This window comes from Sus scrofa, chromosome 13, assembly GCF_000003025.6.
Source record: "Sus scrofa isolate TJ Tabasco breed Duroc chromosome 13, Sscrofa11.1, whole genome shotgun sequence".
NCBI lineage: Eukaryota > Metazoa > Chordata > Mammalia > Artiodactyla > Suidae > Sus > Sus scrofa.
Window position 1 is genome coordinate 95,013,058 of NC_010455.5, and position 18,201 is coordinate 95,031,258.

The window sequence follows — 18,201 nt, forward strand, 5'->3', positions numbered from 1 at the left end:
GGCTCAATACATTTCCATTAAACAAGCTATTGATATTGTTATTCAGATTTTCCCTACTGATTTGTGCACATAATTTATCAAATACCGTGAACAGTATATTAAAATCACCCATTATCATGGTAAATCATCAGTTTCCTCCTTCAGTTCTGTCATGCTTTACAGTATATATTTAAAACGTGGAATTCCTGTCATGGCTCACTGGTTAACGAATCTGACTAGGAACCTTGAGGTTGTGGGTTCGATCCCTGGCCTCGCTCAGTGGGTTAAGGATCCGGCCTTGCCATGAGCTGTGATGTAGGTTGCAAATGCGGCTCGGATCCCACTTTGCTGTGGCTCTGAAGTAGGCTGGCAGCTACAGCTCTGATTAGACCCCTAGCCTGGAAACCTCCATGCTGCAGAAGCGGCCCTAGAAAAGGCAAAAAGACAAAAAAAAAATATGTATATATATGCAACTGGACATAAGCAAGTTTAGAATTGTGTCACTGCTGAACTGACTACTATATTTTTTTTGGTAAAATTTATTATTTTGTCTGATTACAATATAGCTCATACCAGCTGTCTTTTGTTTAATACTTGTTTAATATATCTTTTTTCCATCATTTTGCATTCAACCAGTCTATAGTATTATGTTATAGGTGTGTCTTTTAAACAAGATAGCTGTATTTTGTTTGTTGCATTACAATCTTTGTCCTCTAGAGAATTGTGTCCAGTAATATTTATTATGATTAATATATTTTGATGTATTTCTACCATGTTATTTATCTCTCTCTTTTTTTTTTTTTTTTTTTGGCTTTTTAGGGCCACACCTGAGGCACATGGAAGTTCCCAGGCTAGGGGCTGAATCAGAGCTGTAGCCCCTGGCCTACACCACAGCCATATCAATGCGAGATCTGAGCCACATCTGCGATCTACACCACAGCTCACAGCAACGCCAGATCCTTAACCCACTGAGCAAGGCCAAGGATCGAATGCTATTCAGATTCATTTCCACTGAGCTATGAAGAGAACTCCTCTACCATCTTATTTCTAATATTTCATTTTTTCTTTTTCCTTATCTTAATTTAGATTTCCTTTTATTTAATTCTAGTTGTTTTCATTATGCAAGATTTGATCTTATACACCATTTTTTTTGTGGATATACTAGTAATTATTGCATGTGTAATTAATTTAATAGGGTCTAAAATCAGTCAGTATCATTATCCCCTCCAGCAACATAAGTGAGCATTCAGAGTCTTTTAATCTAATTAACACTTTCCCAAGTATATATCACCATTGTCCGATATTTTATTTTATTTTGAGTAATGATTTTTATTTTTTCCATTATAGCTGCTTTACAGTATTCTGTCAGTTTTCTACTGTACAGCAAGGTGACCCAGTTACACATACATGTATACATTCTTTTTTCCTGCATTATCATGCTCCATCGTAAATTACTAGATATAGTTCCCAGTGCTATACAGCAGGATCTCATTGCTTATCCATTCCAAAGGCAATAGTTTGCATCTATTAACCCCAGACTCCCAGTCCATCCCACTCCCTCCCCTCCCCTTTTGCAAGCACAAGTCTATTCTCCATGTCCATGATTTTCTTTTTTGTGGAAAGGTTCATTTGTGCCATATATTAGATTCCAGATATAAGTGATATCATATGGTATTTGTCTTTTTCTTTCTGACTTACTTCACTTAGTATGAGAGTCTCTAGTTCTATCCATGTTGTTGCAAATGGCATTAGTTTCTTTTTTATTGCTGCATAGTATTCCATTGTGTATAAGTACCATATCTTCTTAATCCAATCATATGTTGATGGACATTTATGTTGTTTCCATGTCTCGGCTATTGTGAATAGTGCTGCAATGAACATACGGGTACATGTGTCTTTTTCCAGGAAAGTTTTGTCTGGCTATATGCCCAAGAGTAGGATTGCTGTGTATAGTTTTCTAAAGTACCTCCATACTGTTTTCCATAGTGGTTGTACCAATTTACATTCCCACCAACAGTGTAGGAGGGTTCCCTTTTCTCCATGCCCTCTCCAGGAATTGTTTTGTGGACTTATTAATGATGGCCATTCTGACAGGTATGAGGTGGTACCTCATAGGTTTTTTTGATTTACATGTCTCTAATAATCAGTGATGTTGAGCATTTTTTCATGTGCCTGTTGGCCATCTGTATATCTTTTTTGGATAAATGTCTATTCAGGTCTTTTGCCCATTTTTCCATTGGGTTGTTGGCTTTTTTGCTGTTGAGTTGTATAAGTTGTGTGTATATTTTTGTCAGTTGCATTATTTGAAACTATTTTCTCACATTCTATAAATTGTCTTTTTTTTTTATGGTTTCCTTTGCTGTGCAAAAGTTTGTCAGTTTGATTAGGTCCCATTGGTTATTTTTACTTTATTTCTGTTGCTTTGGGAGACTGACCTGAGAACACACTTGTAAGGTTGATATCAGAGAATGTTTTGCTTATGTTCTCTTCTAGTTTGATGGTGTCTTGTCTTACATTTAAGTCTTTAAGCAATTTTGAGTTTATTCTTGTGGATGGTGTGAGGGTGCACATTATCCAATATTTTAGTTGATATTTTTATCCCCATGCATTTTTTTAAGTCCATGTTTGCTTAGCTTTACATATGTTGTTACATTTTCTTCTTGCATATCAGATCTTTTATCTAGCATTATTTTGTGTTACAAATTCATTCTCAAGGAGTTCTTTTAGTGAGAGTCAGGTGGAGATAATTCTCTCAGGTTTTTTTTTTGGCATAGTCTAACTGGGACCACTTCCATATAAATTTTTAACTTGGAAATTTTCAGGCCACACAATTAATATAAATCTCAATCCTATATCCATCTGAAGTCTGGCCTGAAGATAAATTTTCGCTGGAAGCTTTGTGGTATGTATTTACCTGCCTGAGTAGAAGCTGAAAAAAGCAAATATACTTATGATTGGGGATTGGGGAAGACTAGAAATGGGATTTTTTTCTTTTTTCTGGTTCACCTGTTCACGGAAGATGTTTCTTTTCAGTACTCTCCACTTTATGTAGGAATCTCTGACCTTTCACCTTGTTCTGTTTTGTAAGAAGTCACAAGTTTTGTTAAAATTGAAGCTCTGAGGTACCTGGGTTTGATGAAGCCTCCAGAAATAGGTAAATGCCCCCAGAGCAGCACCATCTTCACTCAAATGCCTTTCTGGATTTCTAGCTCTCCATTTTTTTGGCTTAGCTTTTCCTTCATTTTCTTGCTGGCTCAATGGTGCATTTAAAGAGCCTTTAAAAAATACTTTTTCAAGCATTTGTAAGTGTTGCATGCAGGGACAGCTTTTAAGGATCTACTCTGCATCTTTCTAGAACCAATGCATTCCACTCTTAATAACTTGCACATGGCAGCCAGAAGGACTACTTGTCTTCTATCCCTATAACTCACCAAGCTGAATGACTTTGAATACCTCTGTAAACCTCAGTTTTCTGCTTCCTTATCTGCTGACTCTTTATTAGATCCCTTAAAAGAGAAATCTTTTCAATTTATATAACCTCCTTCCCGGAAGAGATTTAGCATTTTTGATAAACCCCTTAAATTTCTGGGGAATTTTAATGAGATTAAGACTTGTAGGAAACAAATTTGACTAACAGCTAAAAGTCTCAGTCTAAAAATAACTATGCATTTTTTTATCTGTATACTGTATATCTTTTCTTTTTCTCTGTAAATACCCTTATCAAGAGCGAATCTTTGAATTGGATTTCCACAGGGTTTTTTCTTTTGCAATAAGAGATCTAAATCTATGATATGCTCATAACTTAATAGTTTGAAAAGTTTTCATTAACAAATCTTTAACTTAAAAAAAATAAATAAATGAATTACTTGGGAGTTCTCTTGGCACAGCCAGTTAAGGATGTGACATTGTTACTGCAGTGGCTCAGGTCACTACTGTGGCTCAGTTAGATCCTTGGCCTGGGAACTTCCACATGCCACAGGCATGGGCAAAAAGCAAAAATAAAAACAAACAAAAAAGAATTACCTTTGTTTTCAACTTTCAGCTCTAAGTTTAGGGGCACTATAAACAAATCAGACCATCTTAGTTTCTACTGGAAAAAGTAAGATATTCTTGAACTGCAAGGATAAATATTACCTTCAGAAAGAACTTTGTTTAAAAAAAGCGCAAAATTGAAAACAACAATGCATGAAAAATTTAAATAGAAATGTTAATAACAGACTTATGAGTTTTACTTGCATTTCCTGTTGATATACAAATTTGGAAATTGTTCTGGCCAAGGCATTCCCCCTCCAACTTTCATCCTTATGTTATAGGAGAAATGTATTGAATTTTTAATGCACATGGCTCCATCTGAAGAAACAGGACTGGCTACATGAAAAAAAGAAAAGACTTTTCTAACTCATTTTAATTCAGTTTTAATTATGTAAGGTTGAAATAACATTTTGGTGATTTAGCTGAAAAGTAATAAAAATTAAGCCCTGGAGTATTAGAAAATCTAGATTTCTCACTGACTGAATTTTATAAGTCACCTTTGTATACTTCAATGTTTTCTGTGCAGTGAGAATAACGGTAACTCAACATTTGAGTCAAAATGAACTGGGTTGAAATTTCTAGCAGTTGAATCTGAGCTCCTTATGCTTATTTGTGGGGTAATTATATCCATATTGTAATATTGTTGTGAGGATTAAGTAGTGTCTAAAACAAGCACCAAGAGAGAGTAAATAATAGAGATAGGAAGCAAGTACTTTTAAAGTCTATACATCAGATTTCTTTATATTAATGTAATTATTTAATGATTAACTTTTTAAAATGTCTCCGTTGTATTCCAATTACTATTTCATTAGCAAGAATCACTTTTTCTCCTTGCTTTTCAGCTTTATCTACTGTGAAAAGGATGCAACATTTGTCAGTGCAAGGGGACTTCTCTCAAGCAGTGAGTTATTCTGATGTTAAGTTCAGGAAAACCCACCTGTATTTCAGTATGAATTCCCCAGGATGTGTGTGTGTGTGTATATGTGTGTGTGTGTGTGTGTGTGCGCACGCGCGCGCTCCTGCGTTTGCAAATATACAAGGAGAAAAGGGAACAATGTTAAATCTACTTATACACTTGGCATTGATTAATTGAACCAAAAATCATGGAAGCAAAAAAATTAGGAGAGGATTAGTTCTTCAGAGTTTATAGCTGCTAAAGGGAGTTTTTATAAAGGATTCGACTTTGAGCAAAAAATATTTTGTTTTTTATGCCCTTGAGAAGGAATTGCATGTGTTACATGAAAATGGTATGCTGCTTGGCTGCATTAAAATGACAAGGGTCCAGCAGACACATCATAGCTAATTTTAGTAGGCAGAGCAGACACACTTGAGCTTATTTTTCTCTGACTCTCACTCCCCATCCCAACCCCTCAGGTACACACATTACAAGATTCCCTAGAGTGAGAAGGTGGGAGTGGAGAGTTTCAGTACTGAAGGTGGTAGCTCTGGATATCATACTGATCTCATTAAGGGAAAAAAAAAAAAAAAAAAGAGGAAAGAAAGAAAAGAGAGGGTAAGCAATGGGGGGCGGGGAGGAAGGAGAGAAGGAAAAAGGGAGCGAGAGAGCGGAAGAAAATATGAAAGAGAAAACAACAAGGAATGAGGGAAGGAAAATAGAGGAAAAATGAGAAAGGAAGGAAAAGGAGCGAGGAAGAGAGCGAAAGAAGAGTGTGAGAATTTTTTTTTTGTCTCAGGTCCTTTAAGGAGAGAAATAGAACCTTCATCAGCAGTACAGAATCTCGAAGAAGTAATGTATTGTTTTCTTGAAAGCCCCGAAGCTAAGCAATTCCAAGAATGTTTGGCAAAGACCTTTGGAGAAGAGTGAGGTGGGGGCGGGCGCGCGCGCGGCGGCGGGGGGGGGGGGTCTCACACCCCCACCCCCCATCCCTGGCCTCCTCACAGGATGTGACAGGATTTAGGAAACCTAGCGGAAACCTTCAGGTCACCCAGGGAACTGCTCCTCTCGCTGGTCCTGCAGTGGCGAGGCGGGGGCGGGGGGGTGAGAGCGCCAAGACGCGCGGGGCGCGGAGATGTGCAAGTGGCGAAGCTGGCCCCAGCGCAGGCGGGTGCAGCCGCCCAACTCCCGGCGCGGGATCTGCTGAGAGGTCACGGTGAGTCTCTCTGTGTGAGGGTCCGAGGGATGCCCAGGTTCCCCGTAGCCCCCGGGCCCCGGTCGAGGCAGCCCGGAACCTCCGGAGTCCGGCCTGGGCTTGGCGCCGCCGCGCGCCACCGGGAGTCCGCGCTGCTCCGGGCGCGCCTGGGCGGGCGCACCGACCGACCGGCGCTCTGCCGGGCTCCCCGCCGCCCGCCGGCTCCGCGCGCTCATTGGTCGTGATGTGTCTGCTCAGCAGCCTCCAAGTTATCCCGAATCCCACTGGTGAGTCCCGGGAGAGCGAGCTGGCACCTGGGATCTGGGGGAAATGGGTCCAAAGGGCGCTAGATCTCGCCCAGGGCTGTGGGAGTCGGTGGGACGGGGACCGGAGCGCAGAGGCGGCCGCGAGGGGAGGCTGCTTGCTTGGAGCACAGAGCAGGGTCCGCGGTTCGGGTTCTCGGATCAGGTCCGGAGGATCGGAGCGCCTGGGACCCCGGGGCGGTGGGCGAGGGAGGCGTGCCCAGGGAAGAAGCTGCAACTGGGACTTGAGTGAGGGACTTGGGCAGAGAAGGGTGACCTGGAGGAGGGCTTTGCAAGTGATGTCAGGTCGACTCTTGAGGTTCATTTCCGTAGCTCCCTGCAGTCTCTGCCTCGGAGAGTTAGGTCTGGTTTCTGAGATCAGCGCTACCAAATTGTAGCGGGGCTGATTTGGGGGCTGGGAATTTGCCATTCCACTGTACTGACATTGATTTTTTTTTTTTTTAAGTAAGGTTTGTTTTCATTTTGGTTTCTATCGGATTTTTTTCTCATTTGTAACTCACTTTTCTATTTTTACCTTCCCTAACCCAAGTATTTTTTCGTTATTTCACCTCTTCATTTTGCTTCGAACCTTAGTTTCCTCTTACATAATTTATGCTGATAAGAGTGTTTAAATCACTGGAGGGTTGGTTGGTGGGAGTAAGGGGGAGTTCTTTTGCTGACGAAAGTTACCTTAATCAGTCTCAACCTGTTTATATTATTTGAACGAAAGGGTAATTGCAACCTAACTGTTCTTGTTAGCCACTGATCAAGTCTATTCCTCCCCCGTATACGATGCAAATAGTAATTTTATTAAATTGAAAAGTAGTACCTTGACTTGCTGTGTTAGCGTTTGGAAGCGACTAATCCGCACATCGGCTGTGAAGGCATCTAGTTTGCATTATTGCTAGATTCTAGCACTTAAAAAATTGTCAGTTTCTTGGATTCCATGCTTTGCCTTTTGTTGTATAGCTATACTGCATATGGGAGTAATGTGGTTGGAACTTTTTGTTCTGCACTCCGTATTTCAGATCTGGGAAACACCTACAAGTTAATGTCCGGGGACAAGGAGGTGATTTCTCAAGTATACCTGCCTCCTCAAATTCTGTAGCTACAGTCTAAGTATGGAACCTGTTTCTCTCTGTCTTTTTTGAATTGAAGTGTGGTTGATTTACAATATTTTGTTAGTTTCAGGTGTACAGCATAGTTATTGAGTATTTATGCTCCGTTTATAGGTAGAACCTGTTTCTCTTGCTTTCTGTGCCTCAGTTTCCCTGTAATACAAATTGTAATTGAGTTGTGTAACCTCAGGGACTTGTAGAAATGTTAATGTAGTAATGTGTGGGGAAGATGAACATTACTTTTGGTTTAGAGACTTCCCTTTAATCAGTTATCCTCTGGGTTATTTGATTTGACTGTGTGATAGTGATGTGCGTGCTCAACTGCTATAAAAATTACTGCTCTGTATTGCTTTGAAACTCACTTTCTACTTAGGCACAATAATCAGATGTAGTCAAGCCAAAGTTTGCAGGGTTCTTGATGAGTTAGAGTTCCTAATTCTCTACTCTCTCTTGTGAAAATGTCTACCTTTTGGTTTGAACTTACCAACGTGTCTGCAGTTGAGGATGGACGCAGGTTATGTTTTGGCATATCCTGCCTTATATGGGACTACAAGTATCAACTTTATAATTTTTTTTCTATTCTTTTGTATAATTGCCCCCCCAAAAAAAATAGGGTTGATTGTGGCTGCATTGACACCCAAGTATCTGAGGGATGGTGATATGTTTTTCTTCTGAGGTTCAAAAGGCTCTTACCCTATTTTCTTATAATCCACTGGAGTTAACTGCAAATGAATGACAAAGTTAATTAAGTTAAATTTGCCTCCTTTCTGCTTTGGTCAGTGGTATTGAAAAGAGCAATTTAGGAACAAAAGAATGAAAATTTGCAGAGCTTTTACTGGAGGGGGCAGATGGAGAGTTTGCAGGTGATTCAAGGATGCTATTCTTTTGATGCTGGTAAAAGTGTTACAGGAAGGGGGACCCCTTCCAGGGCGAAGCACACATGCTGACAAAGCAAGAGATTTTGGGAAGGGGTGCCCAGGCGGAGAGCAGCAGAATAAAGGAACCCAGGAGAACTGTTCTGCCCCATGGCTTTCAGTCTCTAGTTTTATGGGAATGGGATTAGTTTCCAGGTTGTCTCTGACCAGTTACCTTGCTTGGCCCAACTTGGTCTGGTCCAGGGTCCTGCTTGGTGGCATGAGCACCTCTCAGCCAAGATGAATCCCAGTGCCAAGGACCCTGGGCTGGTTAGTCTTTAGGGCAGAACCATGTTCCTTATCAGGGCCTCCTGCTTGAAAGAACTCAAGCCTGTGGCTATTATCTTGCCTGGCAAAGGTGGGCGTTTTTTGGTCAAAGGTCCCCTACAAAAGAACTAAACAGCTCCAGTCACTGTCTTCATTTCCCTTATAGCAATTTCTGCTGCCTTGGGTGTAGAACTGTTTAAAGCCCAACTGCCTTGGTGTTCCAATCTCAAGGGTAAAGAGAAGAAGGCAGAGAAAGTAACCCAGCAGGGAGAAAGACATATCTGCCTACTAGGTATCCTGCATAGTGAAAGCCCGGTGATGCCAAAAAGCAAGTTTAATTTTTTTTTTTTTTCTGTGGGCCGTATGTAGAGCATATCGAAGATCCCAGACTAAGGGTCAAGATCCCAGACTAAGGGTCAAATCAGAGCTACGAGTGGCAGCCTGCCACTGGCAGTCACAGCCACTCAGGATCCTTAACATACTGAGCGAGGCCAGGGATCAAACCTACATGCTCATGGATACTAGTTGGGTTATTGCTGAGCCACAATGGGAACTTCCAGAGCAACTTTAATTTAACCCCATGGCTATCCTGGTTCCTGACCCTAAGTTTTACTAGAAAAACTGTTGTTTCTAAGAAAGATCTAAAAAGAGAAGTGGGTCATATTATATAAGGAGAACGTTTCTCCAGCTTGTCTCATGAAATATTATTAGAGCAGGGGGAGAAATACAGGAAAGGGAAATACTCAAGCAAATGTGATTAATATTCAGATGTTCTTGAAGTCAGTCTCGAATTCATCTGGGAGAAGTGGGGAAATTATTCTTTTTATTGTTTACCTCTCTGTACAGTGTACAAACATTGTTTGTTCCTATCTTTTCTTTCCCCACCCACCTCCCCTATTAAAACTCCAAGGACTACTATCAATGCAATTCCATATCATAACCCGAGGGGCTGTGAAACTAAGCTAGCATGAGTTACATAACCATTAAGTAAGACATTTTAACATTCAGGAGCATTACATTCCACCTTTATTGAGCAGACACGGTTTTCATGGTCTAATAAAATATTTTTATTTGATAGTCTGTCCTTGGTTATAGCCTCATGTAATCAAGGGGGACACCATGCTTAAGACTTTGTATCCAGAACTTTAAAGTCCAGTTCTGGTTCACTTAATAAATAACTCACTGAGGAAATTAAATTTCTAATTATCTGCTGAATCACTCAGGCCATACTTCAAATGTAGAGTGTTTCTCCTTTATCTCGTGTCTCAGTTTCCCCAAAACACACTCAGAAAAGTATGTGTATTCAACAAAGATTTCTAACTGTAAGAGTGTCTCTCTGCAGTCACTTCATCTAGGAACTAAATTATATGCTTAATTTGCATCAAGCTATAAACAGCTAATCTGTTAGTTTACAAAGCTCTTTTCATCAGTCAGGCAGAAGGGTTGAAGTTGTCTGTTTTGACGAATGGCTGATAAAGTCACTAGGCCTCTAAAAGAAACATAATGAAATTTAATATTTAGTCTTAATATCCCCTTAATTTTCTCCCTAGACTTCTGCAATAAGATCTAAATTTCAAAATATGTTCTTTGTAATTGTGTTCTTTGAAATATATTCATCAGAAATGTGTTCTCAAGTGTGTAGCTTTGGGCAAATTACCTGGCTTTTCTGGGCCCTGCTATCCTAAAGTATAGAATTAGAATATTCATATCCACCTTAAAAGGTTCAATGAAATAGTACATGTAAAGCACTAAGAACTGTGAGTGACCCATGGGAAATAATAAATGTCAGCTATTATTAGTAGCTGTATTAACATTATTTATTTTATTTTATTTTATTTTATTTTATTTTATTTTATTTTAGTCTTTTTGTCATTTCTAGGGCTGCTTCTGCGGCACATGGAGGTTCCCAGGCTAGGGGTCGAATCAGAGCTGTAGCTGCTGGCCTACGCCACAGCCACAGCAACACGGGATCCAAGCCACATCTACAACCTACACCACAGCTCACGGCAATCCTGGATCCTTAACCCACTTAGGAAGGCCAGGGATTGAACCCGCAACCCCATAGTTCCTATTCGGATTCGTTAACCACAGAGCCATGATGGGAACTCCCAAATATTATTAATTTTAAAACAAGTTAAATAAGTATCTTTTTTTTTTTTTTTTCTTTTTGGCCATGCCTGCAGCATGTGGAATTTCGCAGTCTAGAGATGGAACCTGAGCCATTAGCAGTGACAATACCATATCCTTAACTCACTGTGCCACCAGGGAATTCCTTAAATAAGTATCTTAGTTGTCATCCTGAATTTTTTTAATCATACATATTTTTTCTTCTTCAGTTTCACAAAGAAACATTGACTATGGTTAATACCTTTCATCCCAGGTTGTAAAGCATGACTTAGGGTCGAGTGAGTGGCCATTTTCTAGTGCTATCTAATCAGTTAATAGATACATCATCACAGCAACAGTTGTGAACTGTAAAAATAAAATTTGTTTTTAACACTGAAGAGAAATTACCACAAAGTGTTTGTTCCCTTTTTGTGTTTGTCTATATTCGTATTTCAAATTATTGCTTAGTCAAAACCTCAAGGTATTAGTCATTGATTTCCAAGTTTATAAAGGAAGCCAGTGGAGCAACATATAAAATTCACCTTTGACGTTGTCCAAAGTTCAGAAGGGTGAGTTTAAACTTTCCTTAATGATGGTACGGCAATTATTTGTTTATGAACTGCTGAAGGAATCCTATGTGAGTATTTAAATAAGTCTTCTCATATAATTTTGCTTGCTTCTTCAGTGATATATGAAAAAAAAAAAAAAACACCCCAAAAGTTGTGACCAGGATCTAATTTATGTGGCTTTATAGTTTTCATTTAAAGAATCAAAGTTTTGACTTTCAGCAAAAAAACTTTTATTTCTAAATTAAAATGAATTAACTCTTACTTTGAATAAATACCACATTCAGCTTCTCTTTATCTTTTTATTAATTTGTTATCCTAAGTATTTTTAAAAAATTTCTAAACTTGTTGCAGATTTTAGGTGATGGGCAGATCAGAAAGTCAGATGGATATAACTGATATCAACACTCCAAAGCCAAAGAAGAAACAGCGATGGACCCCACTGGAGATCAGTCTCTCAGTCCTGGTCCTGCTCCTCACTGTCATTGCTGTGACAATGATAGCACTCTATGCAACCTATGATGGTGAGTTACACCCACACTGTGCCCACAGATGTATAGTAGAGAGTGACATCTTCATCTTAGGCTTTTCCCATCTACCAAATAGTGTGTCAAGGAGAGAGATGGTGATATAAAGATTCATTTTTTAAATGTAATATCAATATGTCAAAACAATTAACTTTGACTAAAGTACAATGTCTATTAGGTTTGAGCTAAGTTATTAATTGCCCAGTATATTTAGTACACTCATGCTTATTTTATGAGGATTTTAATGCATAATCTTATTTGATTAAAGTATTCATGATTTTATGCCCAACTTCAATTAGTCAACTTTTGTTGTGTCATTGAAATTCTAAACAGCTTTACAAGAATTTAAGAGTTCTAATTTGATTCTTAGAAGCTTTTCACAATAAGGATTAGCAAAGATTGCTTCTTTAATAAAAAAAAGCAGATAAGACTAAAATAACTTATTGTTTCAATTTAATATACTTAGGGTTTAGTGAGCAAAGATGATATAATAAATATACTGTAAAATTCATTATAAATTTTAAATTTAAGACTGGATATTTTAATTCCTTTATTTCTTCTAACTACTATCAATGATATATAATACTCAGGTTTTAGTTCTTTAAGGAATTGCTTATTTAATTGGTAGTTTTTAATAAAAAAAAAAGTTGGGGGAAATTAGAAAATGTATACTGCACATATTTATGCATATTTCCTTCTTTTTCTAGATGGTATCTGCAAGTCATCAGACTGCATAAAATCAGGTAAGAAGATGGTTTTTCAACTTAACAGTTTTACAATTAATGTATAACTTTGAAAAATTAAATGCTAATAGATAAATCTCCATTTGCTTTGTTTATATTCTTCCTCATTATAGATCACTAATTTATAATCAAAGAAAGTCAAAGTGTATCTTAGTAGTAGATTAATTAACTTATTTATTCTAAAAAAAGATTCATTCTTTTCATCCCCAGAGTGTATGCTTGGATAGAATAGAAAACTATATCTGGAGCTTTCTGGAGCTTCTTCTTCTCATGTAATTGGAGAAAGAAAATAAACTCCTTGAAATGACACATATTGTATCATAAAGTGTTAGATTTCCTGATGCAAATCATTAGAGGGGTAAGAACTAAGAAGGGGGTGACCTGTAGTCATATAAAGCAAGGTGGAAAATTTGAGATTTGGGAGCAGCCTTGAAGTAGGACTAAAATTTGGAAGTAGAGATGCAGAAGAGGGTATTCCAAAGCAGGAGAATAAATAATGGGGATAAAACATGTGGAGAAAGTGAAAACATAGGCTTATTAGATAGGGACATGTTATGGGGAGCTTTAAAAATTCATGTTTCGGGAGTTCCCATCATGGCTCAGTGGTTAACGAATCCGACTAGGAACCTTGAGGTGGCGGGTTCAATCCCTGGCCTCGCTCAGTGGGTTAAGGATCCAGCGTTGCCGTGAGCTGTGGTGTAGGTTGCAGATGCGGCTCAGATCCGGAGTTGCTGTGGCTCTGGTGTAGGTTGTCAGCTACAGCTCCAATTCGACCCCTAGCCTGAGAACCTCCATATGCCACGGGTGCAGCCCTAGAAAAAGGCAAAAAGACAAAAAAAAAAAAAAAAAAAAAAAAAACCCTTCATGTTTAGCCTTGATTTTGTAATAAAGGAGAAAGATTTATTTTCCTGAATGGATCACAAAATAAGACCAAATTTGGAGATGATTCTGGGAATGCAAAGCTGGGTGGATTGAGTGAGAAGCCTGGGAGGGTGGGCAGTATGGGCTGCATCTATAATCCAGGTGTGAGTTGAGGATGCTGCCTATGGTGGGCTAAAACAGCTGTGAGACAATGTGAGGGGACAATGGGATGGCTCAGTAGAACTTATTTGCTAAATGATGGATATGAATAATTTGAATATAACACCAAGTTTGACACCTTAGGGACTAAGATAAGAAGACTGTGGCAGCTCACACAGAAATAGAGAAGTTAGGAGGTAAGTTTGTTTTTGGAAGAGATGTGATTAATGTGCATTTAGACCTGTTGGATCTAAGTCATGGATGACATCCAAATGGGGTTAAGACAGCAAGAAAGTAGAGATGGAGTGGATTTAGGATTTGTCAGCCCTGGGTTAATAGCTGAAGACTTGAGGGTATTTGAGTTCTTAAAAGGAGAAGAGTTATAAAGACTGAACTTGAGGACATTAGGAACAAGTAGAAGGAAAAGAAAAGTCAGAGAAGGTAACAGAGGAGTGCATGGAGTTAAAGCAGTCACTCCAGTAAGAGAGTAGTTAGATAAAAGAACATTCTGACAAAAAGAAGGGACACAGCACCCTAAATATGAACACAATATTTATGCCTTTTGACAATAGATTCTAAACTTCCTTTCTAATATCTATATTTCTTCCAAGAAATAATCTATCCCAAATGATTTTTAACCATTTTCTGTTGGATTATCTTATCCGGGTTTTTGTTATTTGCTGACCTTTGTAAAATAATAAGAAGAAAATATTGTGGGATTCCAGGCTATAGTCTAATGTCCTGAGTATGCATGTGCTCTTTGTTTTTCTGTATTGCTTTTTGCCTTTTTGTTTATTTATGTATTTATTGCACTGGATCTCAAGTGCTTTACATGATGCGACATTTGTGGGTAGCTTGAGGAAGACCTGATTGGGCTACTAACAATTTGCTGCTCAAAATAACAACATGCACTTTCCCATCCAAGGGCTCTCCCAAACACAAAAGAAGTTTCTTCCTTAGGGAAATGGTTGCACAGGTGCCTTGTCTGGGAGATCTCCAGGGTCACTATGCCAGAGTTAGTATGAGCCCAAGTTGTCAAAGCTACCATTGTCTCCCTCTCCAAATCCTATCCCTCCTTTCTCTCTACTAACTTCCCTCATGCTATCCTTTTTTGAGAAACTTCCACTTCTGTGCTGGTCTCTAAGTATCTCTAAGTTTTTCAGTCCTCAGTGTAGTTGGTATGTCTCTTTTTTTTTGGCTGCACCAATGGTGTGTGGAAGTTCCTGGGCCAGGGATCCAACCTGTGCCACAGCAGTGACAACTCTGGATGCTTAACCCATTGTGCCACCAGAGAAGTCCTTGACGTGTCTATTAGTTTCTTAATCTATAGGTTCTCTGAGGCACTCTCTTTTCTCCTTCTCATTCTTTTTTTTTTTTTTTTTTTTTTTTTTGGATTTTACTAGATTCACTGATTAGATAGGCATATCTTTGTAAAATCCTTCAGGTGATTGTATCCCAGAGTTCTGAGCATGTTCCTTTAGTGGTACCCATCTACAAGCAATGTGGCATTTGGAATCTGGAACCTTATATGTAATGTAATGTTTAGGGGTATGGCTTTCACTTTTTTTAAAGAGTGTTTGGCAGGTCTTGACTCATTAAAATTTAAACTGTATCCTTTAATCATAGTTCAGAAATCATGCCAAATGTAAAAAACACCTCACAGAACTGTATCTTAGCAGAGAAATGTATACAATAGAAATATCTTCAATGGTAAACCAGGTTGCTGAATAGCTCTGTGTTTTTCTTCATTCTGCTCTGTTGGTTCACGAGCTGTTAGAATATTTTCATATTCATAGTTACTGTTCCTCCCCGGGTTGGGGGTGGGAATGATGAAACTCACCCTTATGGATACTGTTTTCTCACACACTCACACACACACACACAATTCTCTATTGGCTAGAAAACCTTTTCTGCCACCAAAAACACAACTCTTGCTGTTAGAAGTTGCTTCAGGTTAAGAAAACTCTAGGGAATATCTTGGATAGAAAAACAAACAAACAAAAAAAAAAAGGGCAGGGGGAGAGAGTGAAAGAGTGGCATGGATAAAAGGGAAAAAGAAAGATGAAAAAAATATGTTGGAAAAAATATAAAGTCTCCTACCAGCAATTCTCTAGATTAAATGATTGAGAGAATTCAAACCAGAGCTCAGAAATTGTCGAGAATTGGAAAAGTTAGGTATTGATACCTAAGGTGCTTCTTTTAAGTGAAAGTTAGTTTTAGCTTAAAGCTTTCTCCCCATGGAAGGGAATGTCATGGCAAGTGTACTTCTCACTTTGATCCTTTAAAGTCAAGGGATGGAAGTCAAGCCACACTAAAGCAAAAGTAAAATATTCCAGGAGGATGTGAATCATTTTGAAATCTGTTTGGTGTTAGGTCCTTTAAATTTGAGCATTTATAAATTTAAGTATTTATAATATACATAAAATAATGTTTGTAATACACACTTTAAATTGCCTATATAAGAAATGTATCTTGGAGTTCCCATTGTGGCTCAGCAGTAACGAACCCGACTAGTGACCATGAGGATGCGGTCGATCCCTGGCCTCTCTCAGTGTGTCAAGGATCCGGCCTTGTAGTGAGCTGTGGCTTAGGTTGCAGACACAGCTTGGATTTTGTGTTGCTATGGCTGTGGTTTAGGCCAGCAGTTGAAGCCCCAATTTGACCCCGAGCCTAGCCTGGGAACTTTCATATGCTGCGCATGTGGCCCTAAAAAAAAAGCCAAAAAAAAAAAAAAAAAAGAAAGGCGAGAAAGAAAAAAAGAAAAAAGAAAAAGAAATGCATTTCTGTGAAAGATTATCCCAGACCTAAAATAAAACAAACACTACCTAACAAAAAACAAGTTAAGGCAGTGTTTAAACCCTACTATTAAAGTATGAGTAATATTACTTATCTCTTATTTACCATATAAGATCATCAAAAACATGGAGTTACAGACTGTGAATGTGATTTCTCAAACGTTTCTTTGTAAATCTAAATCCTAAAACTGGCTTCCATTGCATTGCAACCTCACCAGGATTTCAAAGAATCATTGCAGAAACCCTCTAAATCAGGGTTTCTCAGCTTCAATACTGTTGACATTTTGGGCTGGTTAATTTTTTGGGAGGGTGGGGGGCACAGTTAGGGGCTGTCCTGTGCTTGGTAGGATGTTTAACAATATCTCTGACCTCTATTCACTAAGTGACTAGTAGCACGCTCTCCCAGTGGTGACAACCAAAAAATGTCTCCAAGGAGTTCCCATTGTGGCTCAGCAGTAATGAACCTGACTAGTATCCATGAGGATGAGGGTTTGATCCCTGGCCTCACTCAGTGGGTTAAGGGATCCCAAGTTACTGTAAGCTGAGATGTAGGTCTCAGATGTGGCTCAGATCTGGAATTGCTGTGGTTGTGGTGCAGGCCGGCAGCTACAGCTCCGATTGGACCCCAGGCCTGGTAACTTCCATATGCTCCAGGTGCAGCCCTAAAAAGATTAAAAAAGAAAATTCTCCAAATATTGCCAAATGTCCCCTTAGGGCAGCAGAATCATCTCCACTTGGTACCAGTGACTTAAATGATCTTAAGAGATAAAGATCACTCAATGCCATTCCCTTTAATGTAGGCAGAATAATACCTCCCTAAAGATGTCGGCTTCCTATCCCTGGATCCTGAGAAAATGGTCCTTTATAAGATAAAAAGCTACTTTGTAAATGTGATTATTAAGTTAAGGATCTCGAAATGGGGAAATTATGCTGAATTATCTGAATGGTCTTAGGTGATCACAAGGGTTCTTATAAGGAGAAAGGAATAGGAGAGTCAGAATCAGAGAGGAAGACAGAACAACAGAAGTAGAGGAAGCAAAGTTTGGAGTAAAGCAGCCACGAGCTAAGGAATGTGTGCAGCCTCTAAAAGCTGGAAAGGGCAGGAATATTTCTTTCCTAGAATATCCAGAAGGAATGCAGCCCTGCTGACCTCCAGAGCCATAAGAAAATAAATCTGTGTTAAGTCACTAAGTTTGTGGCAATTTGTTATAGTGGCAAATAGAGGTGTGTAAGATATAATTATAAGAAGAAATGTTAAATAGATTAATAGAGGAGTATGACAATACAGGAAAATAATAATAGAATATAATAAAGTAAGAATAGAAGATAATAAAATAGAATAATAACTAACACTTACTGAATGTTTCTGTGCCTGGCACTATTGTAAGCTGTTTACATTTGATCCTCATACTGACCTTAGTTTTACAGATGAACAACTTGATCTAGAATTGCACTCTAGGTAGCCTGGCTCCAGAGCCTGTATTTATGACCACGTCTCCATATTGCCTCAAAGGAGAGTAGGAGTCTATTAAACCTTTAATATGCTATGCAGGTACATACAGTATTTGAGAGCATACTGCCGCCTCTCATGCTAGACTTTGGAACTAAAAGATACAAGATGACTCTCAGAGAATTGAAATAATTAAATCCAGACTGGGTAGGAGGAGAATGAACATCTCTTAGACCCAGAAACCGGCTACTCTGCTGAGAACAGTGAGCAGCTTTATCAGTGTTATTAGTAC

The 18,201-nt window shown here is 38.8% G+C and overlaps 1 protein-coding gene across 7 annotated transcripts in view; it reads left to right on the forward strand.

Moving 5' to 3' along the window:
- The window catches only part of MME (membrane metalloendopeptidase), a 104,583-nt gene continuing 91,719 nt past the window's right edge, over nt 5,338-18,201 (forward strand). Inside the window, exons 1-4 of one of the 7 annotated variants that reach the window (XM_021069694.1) lie at nt 6,441-6,569; nt 7,432-7,522; nt 11,729-11,898; nt 12,609-12,644. In XM_021069694.1, the coding sequence (XP_020925353.1) occupies nt 11,739-11,898; nt 12,609-12,644 (196 nt within the window). In that variant the 5' untranslated portion in view covers nt 6,441-6,569; nt 7,432-7,522; nt 11,729-11,738. Of the gene's footprint in view, nt 6,123-6,192; nt 6,389-6,417; nt 6,570-6,743; nt 6,767-6,848; nt 6,874-7,431; nt 7,523-9,101; nt 11,446-11,728; nt 11,899-12,608; nt 12,645-18,201 lie in introns of those variants that run through there. The other 6 variants (XM_021069692.1, XM_021069693.1, XM_003132501.5 and 3 more) reach the window with 6 other exon arrangements.